Consider the following 20137-nt stretch of genomic DNA (forward strand, 5'->3'; position numbering starts at 1 on the left):
AGGGGAATTTATTAAAACTGGAACAGACAAAATCTGGAGCACTTGCCCATGGCAACAAATCAGCTTCTATCTTTCATGTTTAAAGTTTAACTGAACAAACTCAAGAGAGAAGCAGATTGGTTATTATGCAAAGCTGCTCCAGATTTTGTCTGCACCATCAATTCCCCTCAATATGTTTACATGTTCAATTAACATATAAGACAAATCAATATTCAAAGTGTTTTTTTTCGTATTTAAGGAAAAGGTGCTTAATAAGATAAACTGAACCAGTTAAATGTTACTAAGCTATAATTTATTATTCTCACACAGTTAGAACAAAAAAGAATGTGGAGGCATATTTACATGTTTAAACCAATACAAAAGCTTTGTTTTGTCATAGATCTACAAGTAGAATCATTAAAGGAAATCAGCACTGCAATATGTTGAGGTGAGATGAGCCAAAAGAGAGAACGACACTGAGAAATACATACCAGTGTAAACAAGCCCCTCTTGTATTTGCCGAGAAGATAAATAAGTATTTGTGTTCACCTATGATCCTGACACAGATGCTACTACATTAACAGCCACTCGGGTCCTACAATGCAAGTTCCTGGCAAAGTAGTTAGGACAAACTTATTTACTACATTAATTAAATGGTCTATTTAACATGGAATATCAATTCTCTAATCACATCTCAGCTGAACTTCTTATTTCAATTAACAACTCTAAAGTCTTCCAACAGAGATCCAACTGCTCTGGGATCATTAAGAGCATTTTCATTACCTGTCAAATGAGGGAGTAAAAGGCAAAAACTGCAAGCACTCTCAGGAGTAGGCCTCTACCCTACTTAAGAGATGATTAGGGAGTAAGCAGCAGTAGTTCTCATTAGTTGCTAAGCAATGAATAGACCTCCAATGAAAAAAGAATTGGAAACAAAGAAAAAAAGGTGTTTCCATGCAAATCCAAACTCAAGGGCAGGTTGCCCTTTTCGATTACCGCGAAATGTGACATTAGGACACAGAGCGTAATCACCACAAGTCAGAGAAAGGTGAATCAGGAAAAAAGCCTTGAGAGAATGTATACAGTAGCACTTTCGTGAAATCTGCTTCAGCATTTTCCCTTTGAAAAGATAGATGTATAAAGATAGAGAAGCAATAAAGGGATAACCAAAGCATGCCTTGTGATACAAGTGTGAAAAACACCAGTTATTTAGGCATAATTACTTTAAAGGTAGTTCTGTCAAAGCAAAATACTGCAATTCAGGGGCACTATATCCTTTTTCCAGACACATGCTCCTGTGAAAAGATACCAGGGTGGTTTTACCAAAATGCCTTAAAGTTAAAAAAAAAAAAAAACAGTCTTTGCTAAAGCTAGCCATACACTGTGCACATTTCAGTTGGTTTTTGATAAACCGGCCAAAATTCGCACAGTGGGTGCCTGTCAGCACCCTTCCACCAGACATCCTTCGATCAGAAAATCTTAGGGCGAACAGTAATGCCAGCCAATCAGCTGGTTGCCGCTGTTCGAGTATTCCGACAGTGGCACATCCGCTGATGTCAGAATACAAAGCCCAAAAGAGGGAGACATGTCCATACACAATATTGATGTTTGGTAGAAACAGAGACAGGCCTTGTTAAAGGTGAGTCCTAAGTGGGAGGGCATGCCTAATATAACTACATGGACTTATAATAAGAAACACTGCATTTCCATGGCATCCCTTTAGAGGTGTAACACCCTTAAATATGAACTAAATATGAAACTATCACTTCAGTAAACCTGAAGTTCACCACATGTTACAATCTGATTTTGCAAATCTCCTTTAGAGCTACCAACAACTGTTTATGGCTAAGGCCATTCTGATTGCATAGTTTTGGCAAATCTAAAGTTGATTGTAGAAAGATTGTACAGTCAGATTGTAATATGTGAACCTAAGGACAGCTAGCACTGCTTATAATACACAGCTGGCTGCAGACTGGAAGAAAAAGGTAATTTTTAAAAAGCATAAATTACAACATTAATTAAGTAGCATTGATATTATATTAATTCAAAACAACAGTGGAGTATTCCCATTAAGCATTTTAAGTGCAGTTTTCCTTTTCAATCTCCCCTCCCTCCAACCACTAGTTGGTTGGATGATTATTGCAGTGCGCAGGTGCCAATTCAGTATGCATTTGAATGTAACTAGAGGCTACGCAGTGGTGGGATGGTTGCACAGTTATGTCTATTAAAGCTGAGCTTCAAGGGGAAAAAAATAGATTTACATCACCCCATTGCAGTGGGGAGGGGTTAACTGTTCATTTTGCCTAGGGGATGATGAATTAGATGACAATTATATTATTCATCACTCCTGTGGGTTTCCTCCTAATTGTGCAACCGGTCCCCTGGTCAGAGTTCTCTGGCACCGTCCCATACAATGAAGGACTGCTGGGGGATGCCAATGGCCCTCCCACATTTCAGAGCATTGGTCAGTAGAGGAGAGCACTGACTGCTGAAGACGCAAGGAAAAAGCGTGGAGCAAACATGTCTCCCTATTTATCCTATTCCAGGCAAAATGAGCAGTTAACCCTGGAGAGGGTACCCACTACAGGGGTAAATCTTTTTTTCTCTGTTGTTCAGCTTTGAAGTGTATGTAAACTCTAAGGTCCCATTCACATCTGATGAATTCGAAGTGTGAACTGATGCTTTACACAGAGTTCTTCAATGCTGCACAGTAGGATTCCCAATTATATTCAGTGGTGCCTGTTGACACCTGAGCGTAGTGTCACTTGGTGTGGAACACACATTTTTTTGTGCTTTTTTTGGGGAGCTTAGTAACTAGCTTTCTCTTGGCAAACAATAATAATTCAACAACAAACTCTTGTTTCCTTTTGGTCTGCTAAATAAACCATTGAAAATATAAACAGTTTTTATATCTGTTCAAGAAGTGCAAAAATACCTCTTGATTTTGCCACAAATCTTGTGAGCTGGTAACTTCTTATACGGATAGTGCACAAAGAGGGGTTATGGAGATAGGAGGAGGGGAGGGGGGGGGATGAGGAGAGATCTGTATCCCTTGTAATCCATCAGAAATGAAGTAGAAGGGCTCAGGGATTCAGACCTGTGTTGCCAAGTCAATGAGGAAGATAGGAGCATACTCTATTTCTGGCATATCAACAGTTATTTCCTGAACTTGCAGCATGTTTATAGGGATTAAACATTATGAAATGTGCATGTACTCCAGACATTTGTTTTTTTTTATATACGACAGACATATGCTTTAAGGGCTGTACAAGTTAAAGGAGAACTATGAGGTGAGTGCTTTCCACTCACCTCATAGTTCTAGCCGACTTGTGACAATGAGACTGTCACAGGTCGGCTCAGTAGATCGAGAGGTGAGCGGACACATACCGGTGTTCGCTCACCTCTCGATCCTTTCACGGCTGGATTCCCCCCTCCCCGCTCCGATTAGGGCTGCAACAACTAATCGACATAATCGATTATAATCGAAGATCCACCAGCGCTGACGGAGAAGGGGGCGGGTACAGCTCTAGATAGGCAGAGCCAGCTGTGAGTCACGCAGCTGGGCGGATCTCGGCACAATTGTCAGGATCTGCTTCAGCTGCGGCATCCCAGTATACCGCAAGCAGCAGCTCGCGGTATACTGCGGCGTCTCAGTATACCGCGAGCTGCAGCTCGCGGTATACTGAGCCTAGGGTGACGGGAGGACGCTAGTTTGTGTCTTCCCGTTACCCTAAGGAGAACTATGGGGAAAAGCCTTAACCCCATAGTTCTCCTTTAAGAATAATATAGTTCCAAACTGCAGGGGGAGGAGAAAGAGACAAAAAAATAAGTATACTTGTCCTTTACCACTTCAGGACCGCAATACATACTGTATACAAACGGTGCTGCTGCAGAAGCCATTATCATCATATTGTTCTTTTTAAATGACTGCTGACTTTCACATACAAGTGATCAGACCCGGGACTGGCATAGCAGCTTTATGCAGCTTGTCCAGGGGGGAGGTCAGCACAATTCCAGTGACTGATCTCCCCAAAACTTATTGAACCCGGAAGTGACAACGATTTCCTCACTTCCAGTTCCAATGTGTTTCATCAGGGGTTCATAGGTGACATTAAGGGTCTAATAGACTCCTGATGTCTCTATAAAAAGACCTGCACTTCTTATGTGCTATCACAGAGCATGCTTGCCTCCTATGCGATAGCAATAAAGTGTAAAAAAAAAAAAATCCCTCCACCCCTATGTACATGCACATTGGGTGTGCTTATGTGCGAAGACGACAATTGCAACACACAGCTTTTAAAACGTTGCCTATGGGAAATTTTGGGTGTCTTAGTTTACTGCCATTTCACAGGTGTGTGCACTTTTAAGGCTTGATATGTTCAGCATCTCATTTCCTGACCCAACCCAGGTTTTATAGCTTCCACAAATTAATGTTTAGTGTTTTTTTTTCCTAAAAATATCAATTTGATAAACATTTGCACAAATATCATGCAATATTAAAAAATACTAATTATCCTACAGGGCCTCTGCTTGCAGAAACTATATAAATTGGAAGTTTTTAAGCTGTTTTCTAGCCACAAATTCAGATTTTAAATGTGTGTGCAAAAAAGTAAAAAATTGCCCTGGATGCAAGTCGTTAAAAGGGAGGTATGAAAAAGCATCAAACACATTTGATTAGACCTTTGTATCCAAGCTTGCTGTCTCACAGTAAAAAAAAAATCAACACTGTCTAAAAAAGAAACAACTATACAACCTATTTCATCAGTGCTGAAACTTACCCACATAGTCACTAATGAATACAACAAAGAATGGTGTGACTAAGTCATTTATTCCTTGAACATATCCACTTGCTGGATGCCGAATTGCCCATATAAACAAAATTCTTTCAAATATCTGCAAAATAAAATAAATACATAATTAGAACGAAACCATGTACAACAGACTTTAATGATTATCAAAGTTCGATAAAGGTATTTTCCATTTAGAACAAGAATAGGGAAAACCTATTGAATTGCAGGCTAATGCAGAAAAACAGTGGTCCCCTTAGTCAAACAATCCAATGGTGAGCGGTTTGTAGTATTAAAACATCAGCTCCAAAGCTGCTATAGGGCTTAGAGATACACAGCTGTTTTCAGCATGGCAAAAACTAGTCAAGCAACATTGAGCATTGTAGCAGCCTCTCTCCTTCTTGTTTACCCTTTACACAGCAGGGTGTCTGAGCAGAAGCTTCTGCCCATCAGCATTGAAAGTGGAAAAACCCATAAACCATTTTGCTTCATTTAAAAACCCTATAAAATTCTGTAAGCCAGTGTCCCAAAAAATAGAAAGTCTCTTATTATTGCTACAACTTATTATGGCAGCTTTCCACAACAAAGCTGTGCAACACGCTGGTTGGAAGCCTTAGAAAATGAAACCCTTTGTTTTATTATTGCTACAACTTATTATGGCAGCCGTCCAGAGCAAGAGTTGTGCAACCTGTAGGTCAGAAGCCATAATGACTTCTTATATTCTGTTTCTGAAGTTGCCATTTTGTTCAAAGTGCAGTTAATCGAATTGGAAACTACATCTTCTGGCATGTTTAAAAATACTAATCTGCAAAACATACAGTGTTGTTGTAACCCACAGAAATCTAATTGTTCCTGTAAAGTTATTTCACCATTTCAAGCACCAGGGACCCACTTTAGAGAGATATCCAATTAGTGCATGTGCAGGCCAATAATTAGCAAATAATGGATTTAATCTTTAGTCCAGCTTACTCATAAAACCTCTTACACATATCACAGAAATTTCTAATAAGGGTTTCTTATTATAGACCGACTAAAGAGTTTATTATGTCTCTCTGGAGCTCAGTGGTGACACCTTTGTGGTTGAGTTCTCTACCGCATTCCTGTAGCGGCAACTATATGGGTTCCTAGGTTCCTTGCCATTGGAATGCTTGGGACCAACCTTCAATTTTACAGGGGTTTGACTTTGTGATTGCAGAATTGAGCCAAAACAACTGAGAACCAACACATACTGCACATCAAAACTGTGTAATAACAGGATCAATATGCAAGGAATAGAGCTATTTTGTAAAAAGAGAATCTCTATATACAGTAGTTAGGGCTGCTCAATTAAATCGATAATAATCAATAATGAGAATAGTTGGTTGGATCCACTAGCTCTCTCTTCCACACTAGAGGAGGGCTCAGCAAGCAGTGGGCGGGTGCAACAGCCAGCCTGCTATTGCAATTTGAAACACCCAATAGCAGCAGTGTTTCAAATTGCCAATTGTCGTGGTAAAGAACCTGCTTCCCTATTTATAATGGTCTGGCCCTCTAGCAACTTCAGCGCAAAATTATAGCTAATTTGCCTACAAACGTCAGGTGGTCATAATAATCTGGCCACTCAGTGTATATAGTGGGAAAAAAGTCAGTTATTTCAATGGCACCACAAACGCACCTCCCACCCAAAGTGTGATCACCTGCACTGGAACACACGGTAACGCAATGCCGTGCATTCCAGTACAGTGCGATTGCAAAAAAGTGTGCATGCAATTTTTTTCTGACGTAAACTTTATGTTTGTAGCATTACATTTGTGTATTTTATTTTAAATTAAAGATGGTATTTATTCTTTTTTTTTTAATCCGAATAATCGGAAAAAAAAAATCGACCAACTAACAGATTATGAAATCATTAGTTGCAGCCCTATATATAGTAATCTTAATAGAATGCCTACCCCACTTTATATTACACTGCGATGGGTGTGGCCACATAGCAAATATAAACAAACCCTGGAGTAAAGAGGCATATTAATTACAAACTCCAAACTGCGATTTAGCATTGTCCTGCTGAAATATGCAAGGCCTTCCGTGAAAAACATGCCATCTGGATGGGGGCATATGCTGCTCCTAAACCTGGAAATATCTTTCAGCACTGATGGTGCGTTTACACATGTGCAAGCTGTCCATTCCATATGCAATAATGCAACCCCATTCCATCAGAGATGCAGGCTTTTAAACTGAGCACTAACAACAAGCCAGAAGGTCCCTCTCCTCTTTAGTCTGTAGGACACGGTGCCCATGGTTGTCATATTTTGATTCGTCTGACCACAGGAACAGTTTTCCACTTTCCAACAGACCATTTTAAATGAGCTTTGGCCCAGAGACGACGGTGGCGTTTCTGGATCATGTTCATGGTTTCTTCTTTGCATGATAGAGCTTTAACTTGCATTTTTGGATGGCATGATGAACTGTGTTCACATAAGGTGATATTTCAAAGTATTGCTCAGCCCATGCAGTGACGTTCATCACGGAATCATGCCTGTCTTTAATGCAGTGCCGTCTGAGGGCCTGTAGATCACAGGCATCCAATATTGCATTTTGGTCTTGTCCCTTGCGCACAGAGATTTCTCCAGATTCTCGGAAGCTTTGGATGATATTATGTACTGCAGATGATGATATATTTACAGTTTTTGCAATTTTACCTTGAGGAACTTTATTCTGAAATTGTTCGACAATTTTTAAATGCAGCTTTTCACAGATTGGTGAACCTTTGCTAACCTTTACTTCTGAGACACTCCGACTCTCTAAGATGCTCTTTTTATACCCAATCAATGTAATCTAATGTAAATAAGATATGGGTTTATGAAATTTGCAAATCATTGCATTCTGATTTTATGTAAATGTTGCACAGTGTCCCAACTTTTTTTGAATTGGGGTTGTATTATTATTATTGATAATCCTCACGCTACGGTCACCCTTATCTTAATAAACATATCCATCATATCTAGATTTTTTTGTCTTGTGATGAAGATACAACTGCCATTCTTTTACTACTTTTCTGTATTTGGGCACATTCACACCAGCTTGATCTACTGCAGTCTGATACATGCATGCTTTTGTATACTGTGACAGGATAGCCGACATAATGTACCACTAATGGCAAAATTTTCAGCAACACTGCAATCCAGGTGTGCTGAGAAGGTGCACTGCCGTGCCGTTCAGAATAGTTGGCACTGAAACTTACCAAAGAGTGTGACATGATTGTTACTGCAGAGCAATAGTCAGAATGGGGTCTAAACGATACTAGTGTCTATTATTGCACAACTTGCATCTGCCATCAACCGCCATGTTTGATTTTACATATCATTTAAATGTGTATGTGTAATAGAAAGATCTGGAATCTTTTTTTTTTAACTTAAAGTGTGCATGCAGGCATTACCCACATTTGCCCCCAATCCACCACTCTCCCACATTAGATTTCATATTTATTTTTCCTTTCTTTCCTGCAGCAAAAAAAGCACTTGTATTATTCTCTGTAACATCATCATCATGATTGTAAAATTGCAAGGGAAGCTGCTGGGAGGTCAGTTTGTACTGACATAGGTACACACCAGAACTAGCCAAGCAGCAGCTCTGTTATGCTGGGAAGAAAATAATGTATGCATGTGGAGAGGGAAAGAGAGTGTGTGAAAAATAGGCATAATTCTGTAGTCCAGCAGGCAGGACAACATTGCTTGGGATTTCAGTGCACAGAGTTGTCAGTGCACTACAGGAAGTCATTGGGAGAAGAGTGGATTTCAGCATTCAGCTCACTACATGAAGTAGTTAGGTGAATATTTTCTAACAGTTCAACAGGTATTTTTCTGAACTTAAAAGGTATTTTTTCTTTGTAGTTCTATCTAGGGATGCACCGATATATCACCGAAAATGGCACTTTTGACAAAATGCCAAAAGTGCAATTTTCTTGCCGATATAGCAGTGCATCCATTCTTTCTCTCCTCCCCGCTGGGTGCTGCTCTGTGTCCCAGCAGGGAGGAGACAAAATGTTAGAGGCGCCCGAGCGCTCTGGGAGGAGGGCGCTGTAGAAGGCCGGTATCTCTCCTCCCGCCACCGTTCAGCCTCCTGTCACAGATCGGGAGAGCGGTGTGGGCGAAGACAGCCAGCGCTGTCACAGCAGGCTGAGCTCTGCTCGCTCTGTCTCCTGTGACAGTGTGTCAGGAAGGAGAGAAGTACAAAGGACAGAGTATGTTGACTATATCCTCAATTATGAATGAATGGGAAGTGTTCTACCTCGCCTCCTGTTCATTCATGATTGTGGTATAGTAAACACACTATGTCCTCATGTTATGAATGAACATGAACACTAAGTATCGAGGATTCCTGTTCATTTATAAGGAAAAAGGGAAATATCAGGAGTCTGTTTAGACCCCCAATATTTCCCTGGAGCCCCTAAAAGTAAAGTAAAAAATAAAAATATTTAATAGAAAAGAATAAATAAATAAAAAGAAAATATTAAAAAAAGAAAATTAAAAAGGTTAAAATAAAAAAAACATGTTCCGTTGCGGACTGAATTTTTTTTCATTTCAGTTTTGAAATTTTAAATTCGGTGCACCTCTAGTTCTATCCATTACCTATTGTTAAACATATAGTGTATTGAGGAATAAAGCAAGAAACCAGAGCCTGGGGATCTCACCTATGGAATCCTAAAGAGAATGTAAGGCTGGATTCACACCTGGGCGTTTTTCAGCGCTGATCGAAGCGCTGAAAAACGCTCAAACAGTGAAATCCCATACTTCCCTATGGGCATGGTTCCCACCTGGGTAGATTTCAGCGCTGAAAAACGCCCCACGCCCAAACAAGTACAGGAGCTTCTTTGGGGCGTTTTCCCGCACGTTTCCATTGGTATTCCCGAGTGTGGCTCGGGGGTAACAAAGTGGTAACTCCGAGCCACACTAGGGAATACAGCGTAGGACTTACCTTGCCCCCAATCCCCGCTGTGTCCTCCGGCGGCTGCTGACTTCCGGGTTCCGTCCCTTGCGAGCGGCCGCGGAACCGGCGGGAAGTTTGAAAGTTAAAATAAAAAATGTTAAAAATAGAGAAAATAATAAAAGGGGAAAAAAGCATACCGCCAGTGAAACGCACATTTCACTGAGCGGAAAAACGTGCAAAAAAAACGAGCAGCAAAAAAAGGCGCCTGTGCTACGCCCAGGTGTGAACCCAGCCTAAGAGCTAGTAGAGGATGTGGCCCACAAATGTAACCTATAGCTGTAAAAAAAAACATATATATTTTGGATAGAATGGACATATAATTCTAACCACAATGTTTGCTGTTTTACGTGTAAGAGTAAATACTACTTCTCCAAGGCCATCTACATCTACAAACAAGCAAAAGTTACAATTTGTTGGAATCGTTTTTTGGTTCACAATACATAAATGTTATGTGTCAAAGTTAATCCAAACAAAAGAGAACTTTCAAAACAACAAACGACCAAAATACTACTAAAAGTAATTTTTTGGCAATAGCAGCATCAGTGAAGATAGATCCACTGCCTGATATTAGTAATACATTACAAAAGACGATATTATTTCCAAGCAGCAGGGTTTCTCTGCTATAATACCAACAGAAAAACATTTCTTTTGTGTCAGTACACATTTGTTATTCAGCATGAGAACCAGAAATGAATAGGGGAAAGAGTGCAATAGCTAAATACATATAAACCCCAACAGTGCAGACACTTGTAATGTTCTACATAAACTGACACTGCAGTTCAGCCACAGCTCACACAATACTCGAGCTGTATCATTTAACTTAGTATTTTACACTTGAAGAATCATAATAGGCATCTAAAATGATTTCTCACCTTCAAATGTATTATTGAGCTAAATATGCTAAGTCACAATGATTTCAGTATAAACTGCATATTTCCATGCATTATTCATAGAAATATATTTATGTTTTTTATGTCTAGTTTCCCATGGTGTGTGCAAGGGAGATAACACTTTCTTTCTGTATTACATTTTTGAAAGTGTCCCGTGACTTGCATGGGCATTTCTTATGTGAATGATACTGTAATAAACCACTCAGACTGATTTGCATTAGCTTTCTGTTTGAAATGTCAGGTCAGTTCGACACTGATCCAGGAAAATGTGAACAACAAATGACTGGCTACATACACGCATTGTAAAGTGATTTTGCCAAATTGTGATGATTTTTTTTTAACCCAAGGCAGGCTTAAATTACAAAACAGCATTACTAATAAATGCAGATATTCTAGCAGTGATCAAGCATTTTAAATAAAAATAATGCATGCAAACATGGCACTTTTACATTGCTCAATTTACAGCAGAACTCTGGGCACAAATTTTATTAACCCTTGCAGTGGGGCTACCCCCACACTGCAAGGGTTAACTGTTCGAATTTGTCTATTAAAAAATAAGTAATACTCACCTGATCCTCGGAGCCGGCCAGCTGTCACATCCCTCCTTCCTGCATTTTTTCTTCTACACTGAAGCAATAGTACGCCCCTCGGCGTCCTCAGGTCCTATACACTGTGTATAAAACAGGATGACTCAGGGACCTTAGACTGCAGCAGCCAATGGGGGGGGCGAGGCAGAAAGGAATGGTCTAAGAGGATCAAATAAGCAGTTAACCCTTGCAGTGTGGAGGTAGCCCCACTACAAGGGTTAATAAAATGTGTGCCCGGAGTTCTGCTTTGAGCACATGGCATGCATTTGCAAATTTTGGAATGACCTTTTACTCTGTGCTCAAAACACTCTGAACAACACCAATATGTGTTTTTCCCATAAAGAAAAAAAAAACTAAAACCAGGATATGGGTGGAACTTTGGTACTTTTTGCAGAATAAAGGATACAAGACAACTAGTGGGTTCAAATAAAAGGAAACCTGCAGTGAGAACGTCATAGGCTGTCATTGCTAACCTGAACCCTTGAGCATGCTAGTTACCTGTCTGTCATTTTGATCCAATAGCTGCAAGATTCAGTCAGTGACCTGGAACACTTATGTAGATCAGGTGTTTTGACTTCTTTTGCTGCAAGCTTTTTTCAGGTCAGTGATTTAAAGTACTGATGCCAGAAACAGCCAGGCAATTAGCATTTCAGACGTCAGCCAGCAATGGCAGCCCTCTTGCTTCTCTTAGTACAGCTTTTCTTCAAACTAGTGGAAAGTGTTAGGATAAATGCAAATATAACACAAGTTTAGGTAAATCCTTGTATTTGTTATCAACATATTTAATTATCCACAATTAAAGAAAACGAAGCACAGCAAATGGAGGAGGAGTGTCAAGTCTTTTCTCTTGTGTATATTATTAATAATGTCCCCTTTTCTCAAGAGAGAATTGGCTAATACTAATAAACTGTAAAAATGAAATAAAACCTTAACTGAAAGACATTTAGCGTGCTGAAGCACTGTTTATGCCATTTTTTTTATATACAATACAGTTTTTACCTTTTATTCTTCCTTTGTTGCATCTCAATGCTGCCATACTCCTGCAGATTCTTTACAGTCACATCAGGTTTACATGCACTCCAGCAATGGCTGCATCACATTTTTCAAGTTAGTAAATCAGTGCACCATGTCTACATGATGGGTGTTGAAGCAGCCACTTGTAATCTCTATCTGAAGCCCCTGTGAAAGGGTGACAACACAGGAGAGCATAACAGGCAGTGCCTCTACAAGAACCTTGATGGCAGGATCATCTGGTGTTATTTGAATGAAAGATGTCGATTTAAAAAAAAAAATTAAAGCTACTTTTGACATTACATTAATGTGTATTAGATTTTACTGATTGGGTTTACATGTGCTTTAACTGATTTAACTGAAATAATCCCTCTACACACGTATACATCGTGACAGGATGACAACGCAGGAGAGCAATTGGGAGACAGGGACAGAGTGTTCGAACTCCATAACAGGCAGTGACTGAACAAGGACCTTTAAAAGGAGAATTATGAGGCGAGTGGTTTTCACTGAGCCTCATAATCTGAGTCGACCTGTGACAATGAAACTGTCACAGGTCGGCTCAGTACATCGGGAAGTGAGCGAACACATACCGTTGCTCGCTCACTTCTCGATCTATCCCTGCAGAGAGCCGTGACTGTTACTCCCCTGTCCGATCCTCCAGCGCTGACTGGCGAAACAGACGGGGGAGGGGCGGGCACAGCTGGCTCTGCCTCTAGATAGGCTAAGGGTCACGGGAGAACACAAACTGGCATTCTCCTGTGACCCAAAGCTCAGTATACCGCGAGCTACAGCTCGCGGTATACTGAGACGCCGCAGCCGGGACAGATCCAGACAATACTGTCTGGATCCACCCAGCGGCGTCACGGGAGGACGCCAGTTTGTGTTCTCTCGTGACCCTTAGGAGAACTATGGGGAAAAGCCCTGACCCCATAGTTCTCTTTTAAGGCAGGATCATCGGGTGTTATTTTGATGAAAAGTGTAAATTTGAAATACTTAAGGTTACCTTTGAAATAAGGTGTATTCAATTTTAGTGATTGTGTTCATATATGCTTTAATCAAAATCATCCCACTCCATATGTATTTTATCATTATTTGATTACATTAGAGTTGAGCATCATTCTGTACTAAGAAAATAGATGAAAGATGCCAGCCAGTAAGTAAATATAATTAGAGATTATGTGATAAATTACTGTTTCCACTTGTGCCAATGAAACTGGAATTTAGCACCAGTCACTACTATGTAATACTAGCCTGCCAACTACATGATCCACATCGTTGAGCGAACAATAAAAAGCTTGAACAGGAGACAAAAGCAGACTAGAGAATAAGGAAGCAGGACTAGATGGAGGTGTAACAGGTTTGGAGTTCAGAGGACACAAAACATAAGAGAAATGAGATGCTTCAAATGCATTCATTCCACATGTGTTTGATAAAAAAAGTGATAGATATCATGTTACAAAGGAGCTGCAACATAAAATACCTCTTTTACACTCAGGGCAACACAAAGGTCACCCCAATAGTCAGCAAACTCTGCTGAGTTGGACAAAGCAGTGGAGTTGAACATAGAACAGAAGGATAAAATCCATTTCAATTCCTAAAGCTTGTGTTACATAAAAAGTGTCGCACTACTGACTGATGAGAAAAAAGAAGAGGGCAGATAGAGGCAGAGACAAATTGGCATGTCTAGAAAAAGGTTAGGTAAATTTAATAAGAATGAGCTATCCCATTAAACCAGTCTATGGTACATGAATTCAACAGGAATCGTAGAACATGATGCAACGTAAAGGTAATTACATTTGAATGGTCACAAGGTTTCAGCTTATGGAACACTGAATAGAACAAAAACAGACACCCTGCACTATATATGATTGATCCTTTAAAATGGCATATTAAAAGAATCTTAGAAAGTTTAATTGGTAAGAGAAATGTTGAAAAGAAATCTGTGAAAAATTCCAGTGACAGCAGAATAATTACTAGACTGTGTATAAAATGAAGAGTGGATATCCTAGTGGGAGATAAGTAGGCTTGTGACTCCCATCCTGTTTTTACTGTCTATCAGATTCATTCAGACCACTGTTAACTGTATCTTTGCTTATAGGAAGCCCTTTAAGGGTATTAATTAGGGATGCACCGATAGCGGTTTTTCGGTATCGAGCAAGAGTACAGATATTTTGCTTTTGGCACTCGCTGATACCTAGTACCAACACCGGCGCTTCTGCTGACATGGAGCCGGTTTCCCGGGCAATCAGGAAGCCGGGTGGCATGACATTATTCGACACCAAGCTTCCCGATTGCCCAGGAAGCCGGCTCCATGTTGTTGGGCTGGCTTGATTGCGATTGGCTGGGAAACCGGCTTCCCAGGCCAATCAGGAAACCAGGCGGCGAGTAATGACCCGCCTCCCAGCTTCCTGATTGGCCGAGAAGCTGGCTCCATGCTGATTGACTGGAAAGCCAGCTTCCCACCCAATCAGCATCAAGCTGGCTGTTAAAATGTGAAAAATCACATGATGCCAATGGCTCAGGACATTAGCTGCCTGAAGACGCGCTAGAGTTCCCCTGTAACAACGCCAAGGGCAGTCTGCAGACAATTAAACAAAGCTGCCACCGCGGGATTAGCCCTCCACATTTCGCTTTTATCCAGCTAGGAGCAGACAGAATTCCGGGCTCAGACATCACTGGTCGTCCGCTCTGGGACCCGTCCTCGTTCTGACACGGAGTCGTGTGAGTAATGTGCAGCGACAGCGCCGCTTCTCCAGTAGAAATGGCCCTGAGGCGTCAGGCACAGAGGTGGCACTGGACAGGTTGTTCGGCCGGGAAGCCGGCTTCCCAGCCAATCAGCTTGGAGCCAGCTTCCCGGCCAATTAGGGAGCCAGGAGGCGGGTCATTACTCATCGCCCAGTTTCCTGATTGCCTGGGAAGCAGGCTCCATGTTCCCTGATGGCATTGCCAGCCAGAGGAAATCTTCTGGTATCGGGAAAGGACTCGGTATTGGTGCATCCCTGGTATTAATATTACTAACTACACAAAAACCATCTAATCTAATTCATGTTCACTTTCTATGACAACATTTTTGTGTAAAAGTAAATCAATTAGCAGAGATTTGCTTACAGAGTATTATACTTGTCAACTAAACATTAAAGTCCATTTCTGCTTTGCTTCTTCTTGCTAACTCCAGGACTGAAAAATGCTTAGTTCTTACTGTGTGGGGGGTAGGAGAGTTTTTCAAATACTTAACCTGTCTGTACTGTGCTGGCAATCTTCATTATCACTTGTAAACTAGATTAACAGGACTGTCTTTCTAAAGGGCTAAAAGGTTGGGTGGTGCTTTGAATGGAAAGGGTATTCCCACTTTTGCAGCCAAACTGGGATAACACCAACTTCTTATTTGATATATGTGCCCATTCACATAGCATAACTTAGAAAAAAAATTGCTTCTTCCATATTACTTTCCTAAAAGTCTGTTTGTCCTAAGAAAAGGTTAAAAGAAAAACTGAAAACGTTGTATGCTAAAGAGGAGACACTCAGTTTGCTGTTACTGCAATAGAGAGAGAAGATGGCAAAGGCCTGCTAAATATAGATATCCAAAAGGTAAACAAATATTTAATATATATATTTTTAGATATGCTGTGTGAACAGGAACACAAACATATAGTGGAGGTTTTCTCAATTTTTGACTGCAAAAGTGGAAATACGATTTAAAATTCAAGTTCAGCCACAGATACTTCTCAATCCAATGATAGAAAAACAGATCTATAGAAATGGTAGCTACAACGAAAATATATTAAAGTGGGTATAAAATCCCCTCATGACCGCAGTACCGCACCAACAGATAATTGCTAAAAAATTTACAAAGAGGCAAATGGGACTTTTCAAGGTACCAGACGTTTTCTTCCAAAATTATAAAAACCATGTAAACTTTATTGCATCACATAAAACCAGAATTTATTAAACATGTTTAAAGGGTTATTAAACCCTTAGCTTTTTTTTGCCTATATCTCCTGCTAGCAAGCCGAAACCTTAAAAAAAAAATAAGTTTTACAAAAGGTTAAAACTTACCTGTGTCTTTGCCACACACTCCCGTCTGAAAATCTGAAAAATCTTGGGCGGCCGCAAAGGATCTTGGGACGGGCGCATGCGCAGTTCAGATTTTCGGCCGGGAGATGAGGAGACACACAAGGTAAGTCTATGGACAGCGTGCACCCGCATGCAGACAACGTGGGACAGGAAGTGCCAGCAAGCACAGAGGAATCAGCGCTTGATCAGAGACCCGCAGCAGCGCTGGAGGGACATCTGAAAACGACTGGAAGGAGAAGATTGGATCAAGAGACATAATTTAAGGTAAGTGCTTACTCTAACATTGGGGGAGGGGGAAAAATTATACTTAAATGTCACTTTAATAAATGTGTGTATTATGTGATCAACTAACGTTTTCCACTTTGCAAATTTGCTACCAAATGGTAGCTACAAAACGATATGAAGACTAGAATATCTGTGACAGAATAGACACACTCATGATACGGATGAAGTTCCCAACTGCAGCTACATTTACATCTTCCATCCACTATATTTTTCACTTCCTCTGCACATCAATTTTAATATTCTAATAAATTAACCATAGGTTGTTCTGTTGCTGCCTACTGGCTTATATGGACATGCAGGATATATCACGTAATATCATGGTAAGTGTTACTTACATATAGCAGACTCTTATGTTAGCTAGAATATACTATCTATTGTTAATATTCTTATATATCAGCAGATAATTATATACAAACAGCACATTATTATATCTGGCTTCACAGTCACACATATGATTAGATGCATTTTAAAACCTTTCAGTAAAATTGCATCCTTAGTTTGTCTGTGCCACAAACTACAAATGACAAGTGAAAAATGCAATTCACAAAAAAGCCCAAGACCCAGATTATTAGCTAAAAGAGGAGCCCACTGTTTCCCAAGAATTGAAGCACTCGATAATAAAATACATGCACATTTCAATAAAGAGATTGGTTAGGGTTTTGATCAACCTTGACAAAAGCTGATGTATCTGTCAATCATGAGCTGTAAAGATAATATTTATATTCCTTTGCAGTGATGAATATTTTGAATGAGAGTTCTCTTGTGTGAAGTGCAAATTCTGATAATTACTTGCCTCATGCATCTATTAACACCCAAGGAAGATTAAAATTATGCACTTTTTTTTGCTTGTTGGTCAACTAGGGCTTGAAAAGTTTACTTTTTAACTGATAATGTAACAAAACAAAATGCATAAAACCGTTATTGTATTTTAAAGGGACGTTAACACTCATAGAAAAGTTATACAAATCAATGTTTGTTTGTTTTTTCTAGCATACTAGCAGCTACATATTTGCTTAACTAAAAAAAAACAAAGCCTAGCCCTTTAAAAAGCATACAGATCTTCTTATGACACTTTGTAAAAAAATACTTCAGTTTCAATATACTGTTATGTTTACTCTTTCCCATCCAGACATCTCAGCAGGACTCCAGGAGCAGTCATTCTGCAGTTCCAGTTAAAGTACATATAATACCCAAGTAGCTTTTGCCCTCATGGTCTTCATGCTGCCTACTAGGGCTGCAAGTAACTATTATTTTCATGATCGATTAGTTGGGCCATAATTTTTTCAATGAATTGAGTAATCGGATAGAAAAAAATGGAATGCCACCTTTTTATTTAAAAGTGCAACCGTAATTTTTATTTCTGTCCATATGCACGCATTCACAGGGGGTGGGGGATTTTACATTTTTTTGGGGTGTTTTTAAATTTTATTTGATTTGCCTTTTTTTTCTTGCTAAAGGTATTGCTATCACATGGGGGGAGGGGGGGTTATGTGATAGCACATTGGAGGTGACAGGTTCTCTCTAAAGGTGACATTAGGGGTCTATGAGAACCCTAGGGTCACCTTTCCACTTCAATGGAGCTATTCAAGCACACATGGCTTGAATAGCTTCAGACAGGGAATGTCAACACAGCAGGCAGTGGGTGTATGCAATAGCCAGCCTTTTATTGGCTATTGCAATTTGAAATAGCCAATAGCAGGCTGGCTATTGCACCTGCCAACTGCCTGCTGTCAATCTGCAGAGGAGGTTCTCCTTCAAGTCCTCCTCTGCTGATTGACAGCAGGCAGGTGCAACAGCCAGCCTGCTATTGGCTAATTGAAATTGCAATAGCAGACTGTTTGTTGCACACACCCACTGCAGCAGGATTGAGAGCAGCTGCACAGAGTTGAGCGCACCGTGGCTGCGATTGACAAGTGGCTACACAGAGTTGAGGATGCTGTGGTGACGGGGGGATTGAGAAGAGGCTGCACAGAGTTGAGGACTCGGCGGCGGGGGGGTGACAAGCGGCTGCACAGCGTTGAGGACCTGGCGGCGTGGGGTTGTGGCTAAGCAGAGCTGAGGTGGTGGCAATGAGGGGGGGTGGGTCGGTTGAGCGTTTGTCCGCTGAATCAGGTAATCAGAGTCAACTAATCGATAATGCGAATGGTTCACAACGATTCTCATTATCGATTAGTTGTTGCAGCACTATTGCTCACCCAGTGCCAACACTCTTCTGGTTCCTCTGTTCTGCACCAGTGGAACTGAGGTAGTCAGCCCCAAAGAAGTCTGCAGGGATTTCTAGACAACCTCCAAACATTCACTTTTAGTGCACAGAGCCCACATTTTGGGAAGGGCACCACAGGTGTAAATATAACTTATACAGTGCTGCAGAGCAATGATTCTTAATTTACTTCAAGGGAGAATAAGACTTCCTTTCAAGGCCACAAAAGGTGTCCGTTGAAAATATATGAAGCAGAACTGTATACGTTGACAGGTATTTTAATTCACAGATAAACACTTACCTCTGTAACTACTGGTTGAAGAATTAATGTCTCAGGACTCATTCTAGGAATATCTATCAGAATCTGTAATGGAAAAAAAAAATCTTTTAAACTACCGGTATATTAAAATGTCCAAAGTCTAGGCACATGTTTGTTATACATATTTTGCAATGCAACCAGTTGATATGTTCTTAATCTTATTCTGCCTTGCATATTTTATGAACAATTTATTTAGACAATGTGAAACATTGCTGGTTTTCTCTAATGTCAATGTAATATATTTGCATATTTACAAGTTCTCTGCTGGCTGCTGATTCAGAGAAGAAATATTTGAAGGGCAACTGAAGTTTTGCAATTAAAATAATTAGAATGAAACAAACATTGTTTGTAGCTAAATTTGCAATATATAAGAATATGTAAGTTGCATTGTGCGTGGACTGTACAAATTAAGGCTGGTGACCATATTTAACGACAGTTTGCCAAGGGAGTTGCTTTCATTTAGTATTGTTTGCAATCTTCAAGAATTTTGTAGAGTTTGAAACATTTTTGTATCAATCTGGGCACCATGGACCTAGGCGCCACACACCACTTCTCCCATACATACTGTTGGTCCAACTTCAACTTCTTAGACTAGTTCTATTCTAAACAGAAATGGCAACAGCTCCAATAAAATGTATAACTACCTTTTTAAAGTAAGATGCCCTGATCATTCTACACTGCCTCTTTCTACTGTATGTACGTATGAGGTCTGCTTTAATGTATGTACTTTTGCTGCATCTGGGGTCACCAGTCATTAATAAAGTTTAGTCTTTAGGCTGTTTTGGAACGGTTTATTTATTGTACTTTGTGCATTATTACATAAAACTCGATAAAAAATGTTTATCAAAAAAAAAATCATATGAAAGTGTATCTAAGCCCAAAAGCAAAACTTTAATATATTGCAACTTAACAATTCCTGGGTGTGGTGGTCGTGTTATTTTCCCTTTTTTTTAGGCTTTTTTTCTTTTATTCACTTTTATTTCCACCTGGTGATCCAGCCAGTAAATCTGTTATTTTTCAACTTACTTTAAAGTCCA

The 20137-nt window shown here is 40.1% G+C and overlaps 1 protein-coding gene across 2 annotated transcripts in view; it reads right to left on the reverse strand.

Annotated features, from left to right (window-relative positions):
• TBC1D22A (TBC1 domain family member 22A) overlaps positions 1-20137 on the reverse strand; it is a 436851-nt gene that overhangs the window by 295301 nt on the left and 121413 nt on the right. For both annotated transcript variants that reach the window (XM_018553897.1, XM_018553896.1), the window contains 2 exons: positions 19083-19145; positions 4758-4872 (listed from right to left, as the gene is read on the reverse strand). In XM_018553897.1, the coding sequence (XP_018409399.1) occupies positions 4758-4872; positions 19083-19145 (178 nt within the window). The remainder of the gene's footprint in view (positions 1-4757; positions 4873-19082; positions 19146-20137) is intronic.

This window comes from Nanorana parkeri, unplaced genomic scaffold, assembly GCF_000935625.1.
Source record: "Nanorana parkeri isolate BGI_ZX_2015 unplaced genomic scaffold, ASM93562v1 scaffold133, whole genome shotgun sequence".
In the NCBI taxonomy this organism is placed as follows: Eukaryota; Metazoa; Chordata; class Amphibia; order Anura; family Dicroglossidae; genus Nanorana; species Nanorana parkeri.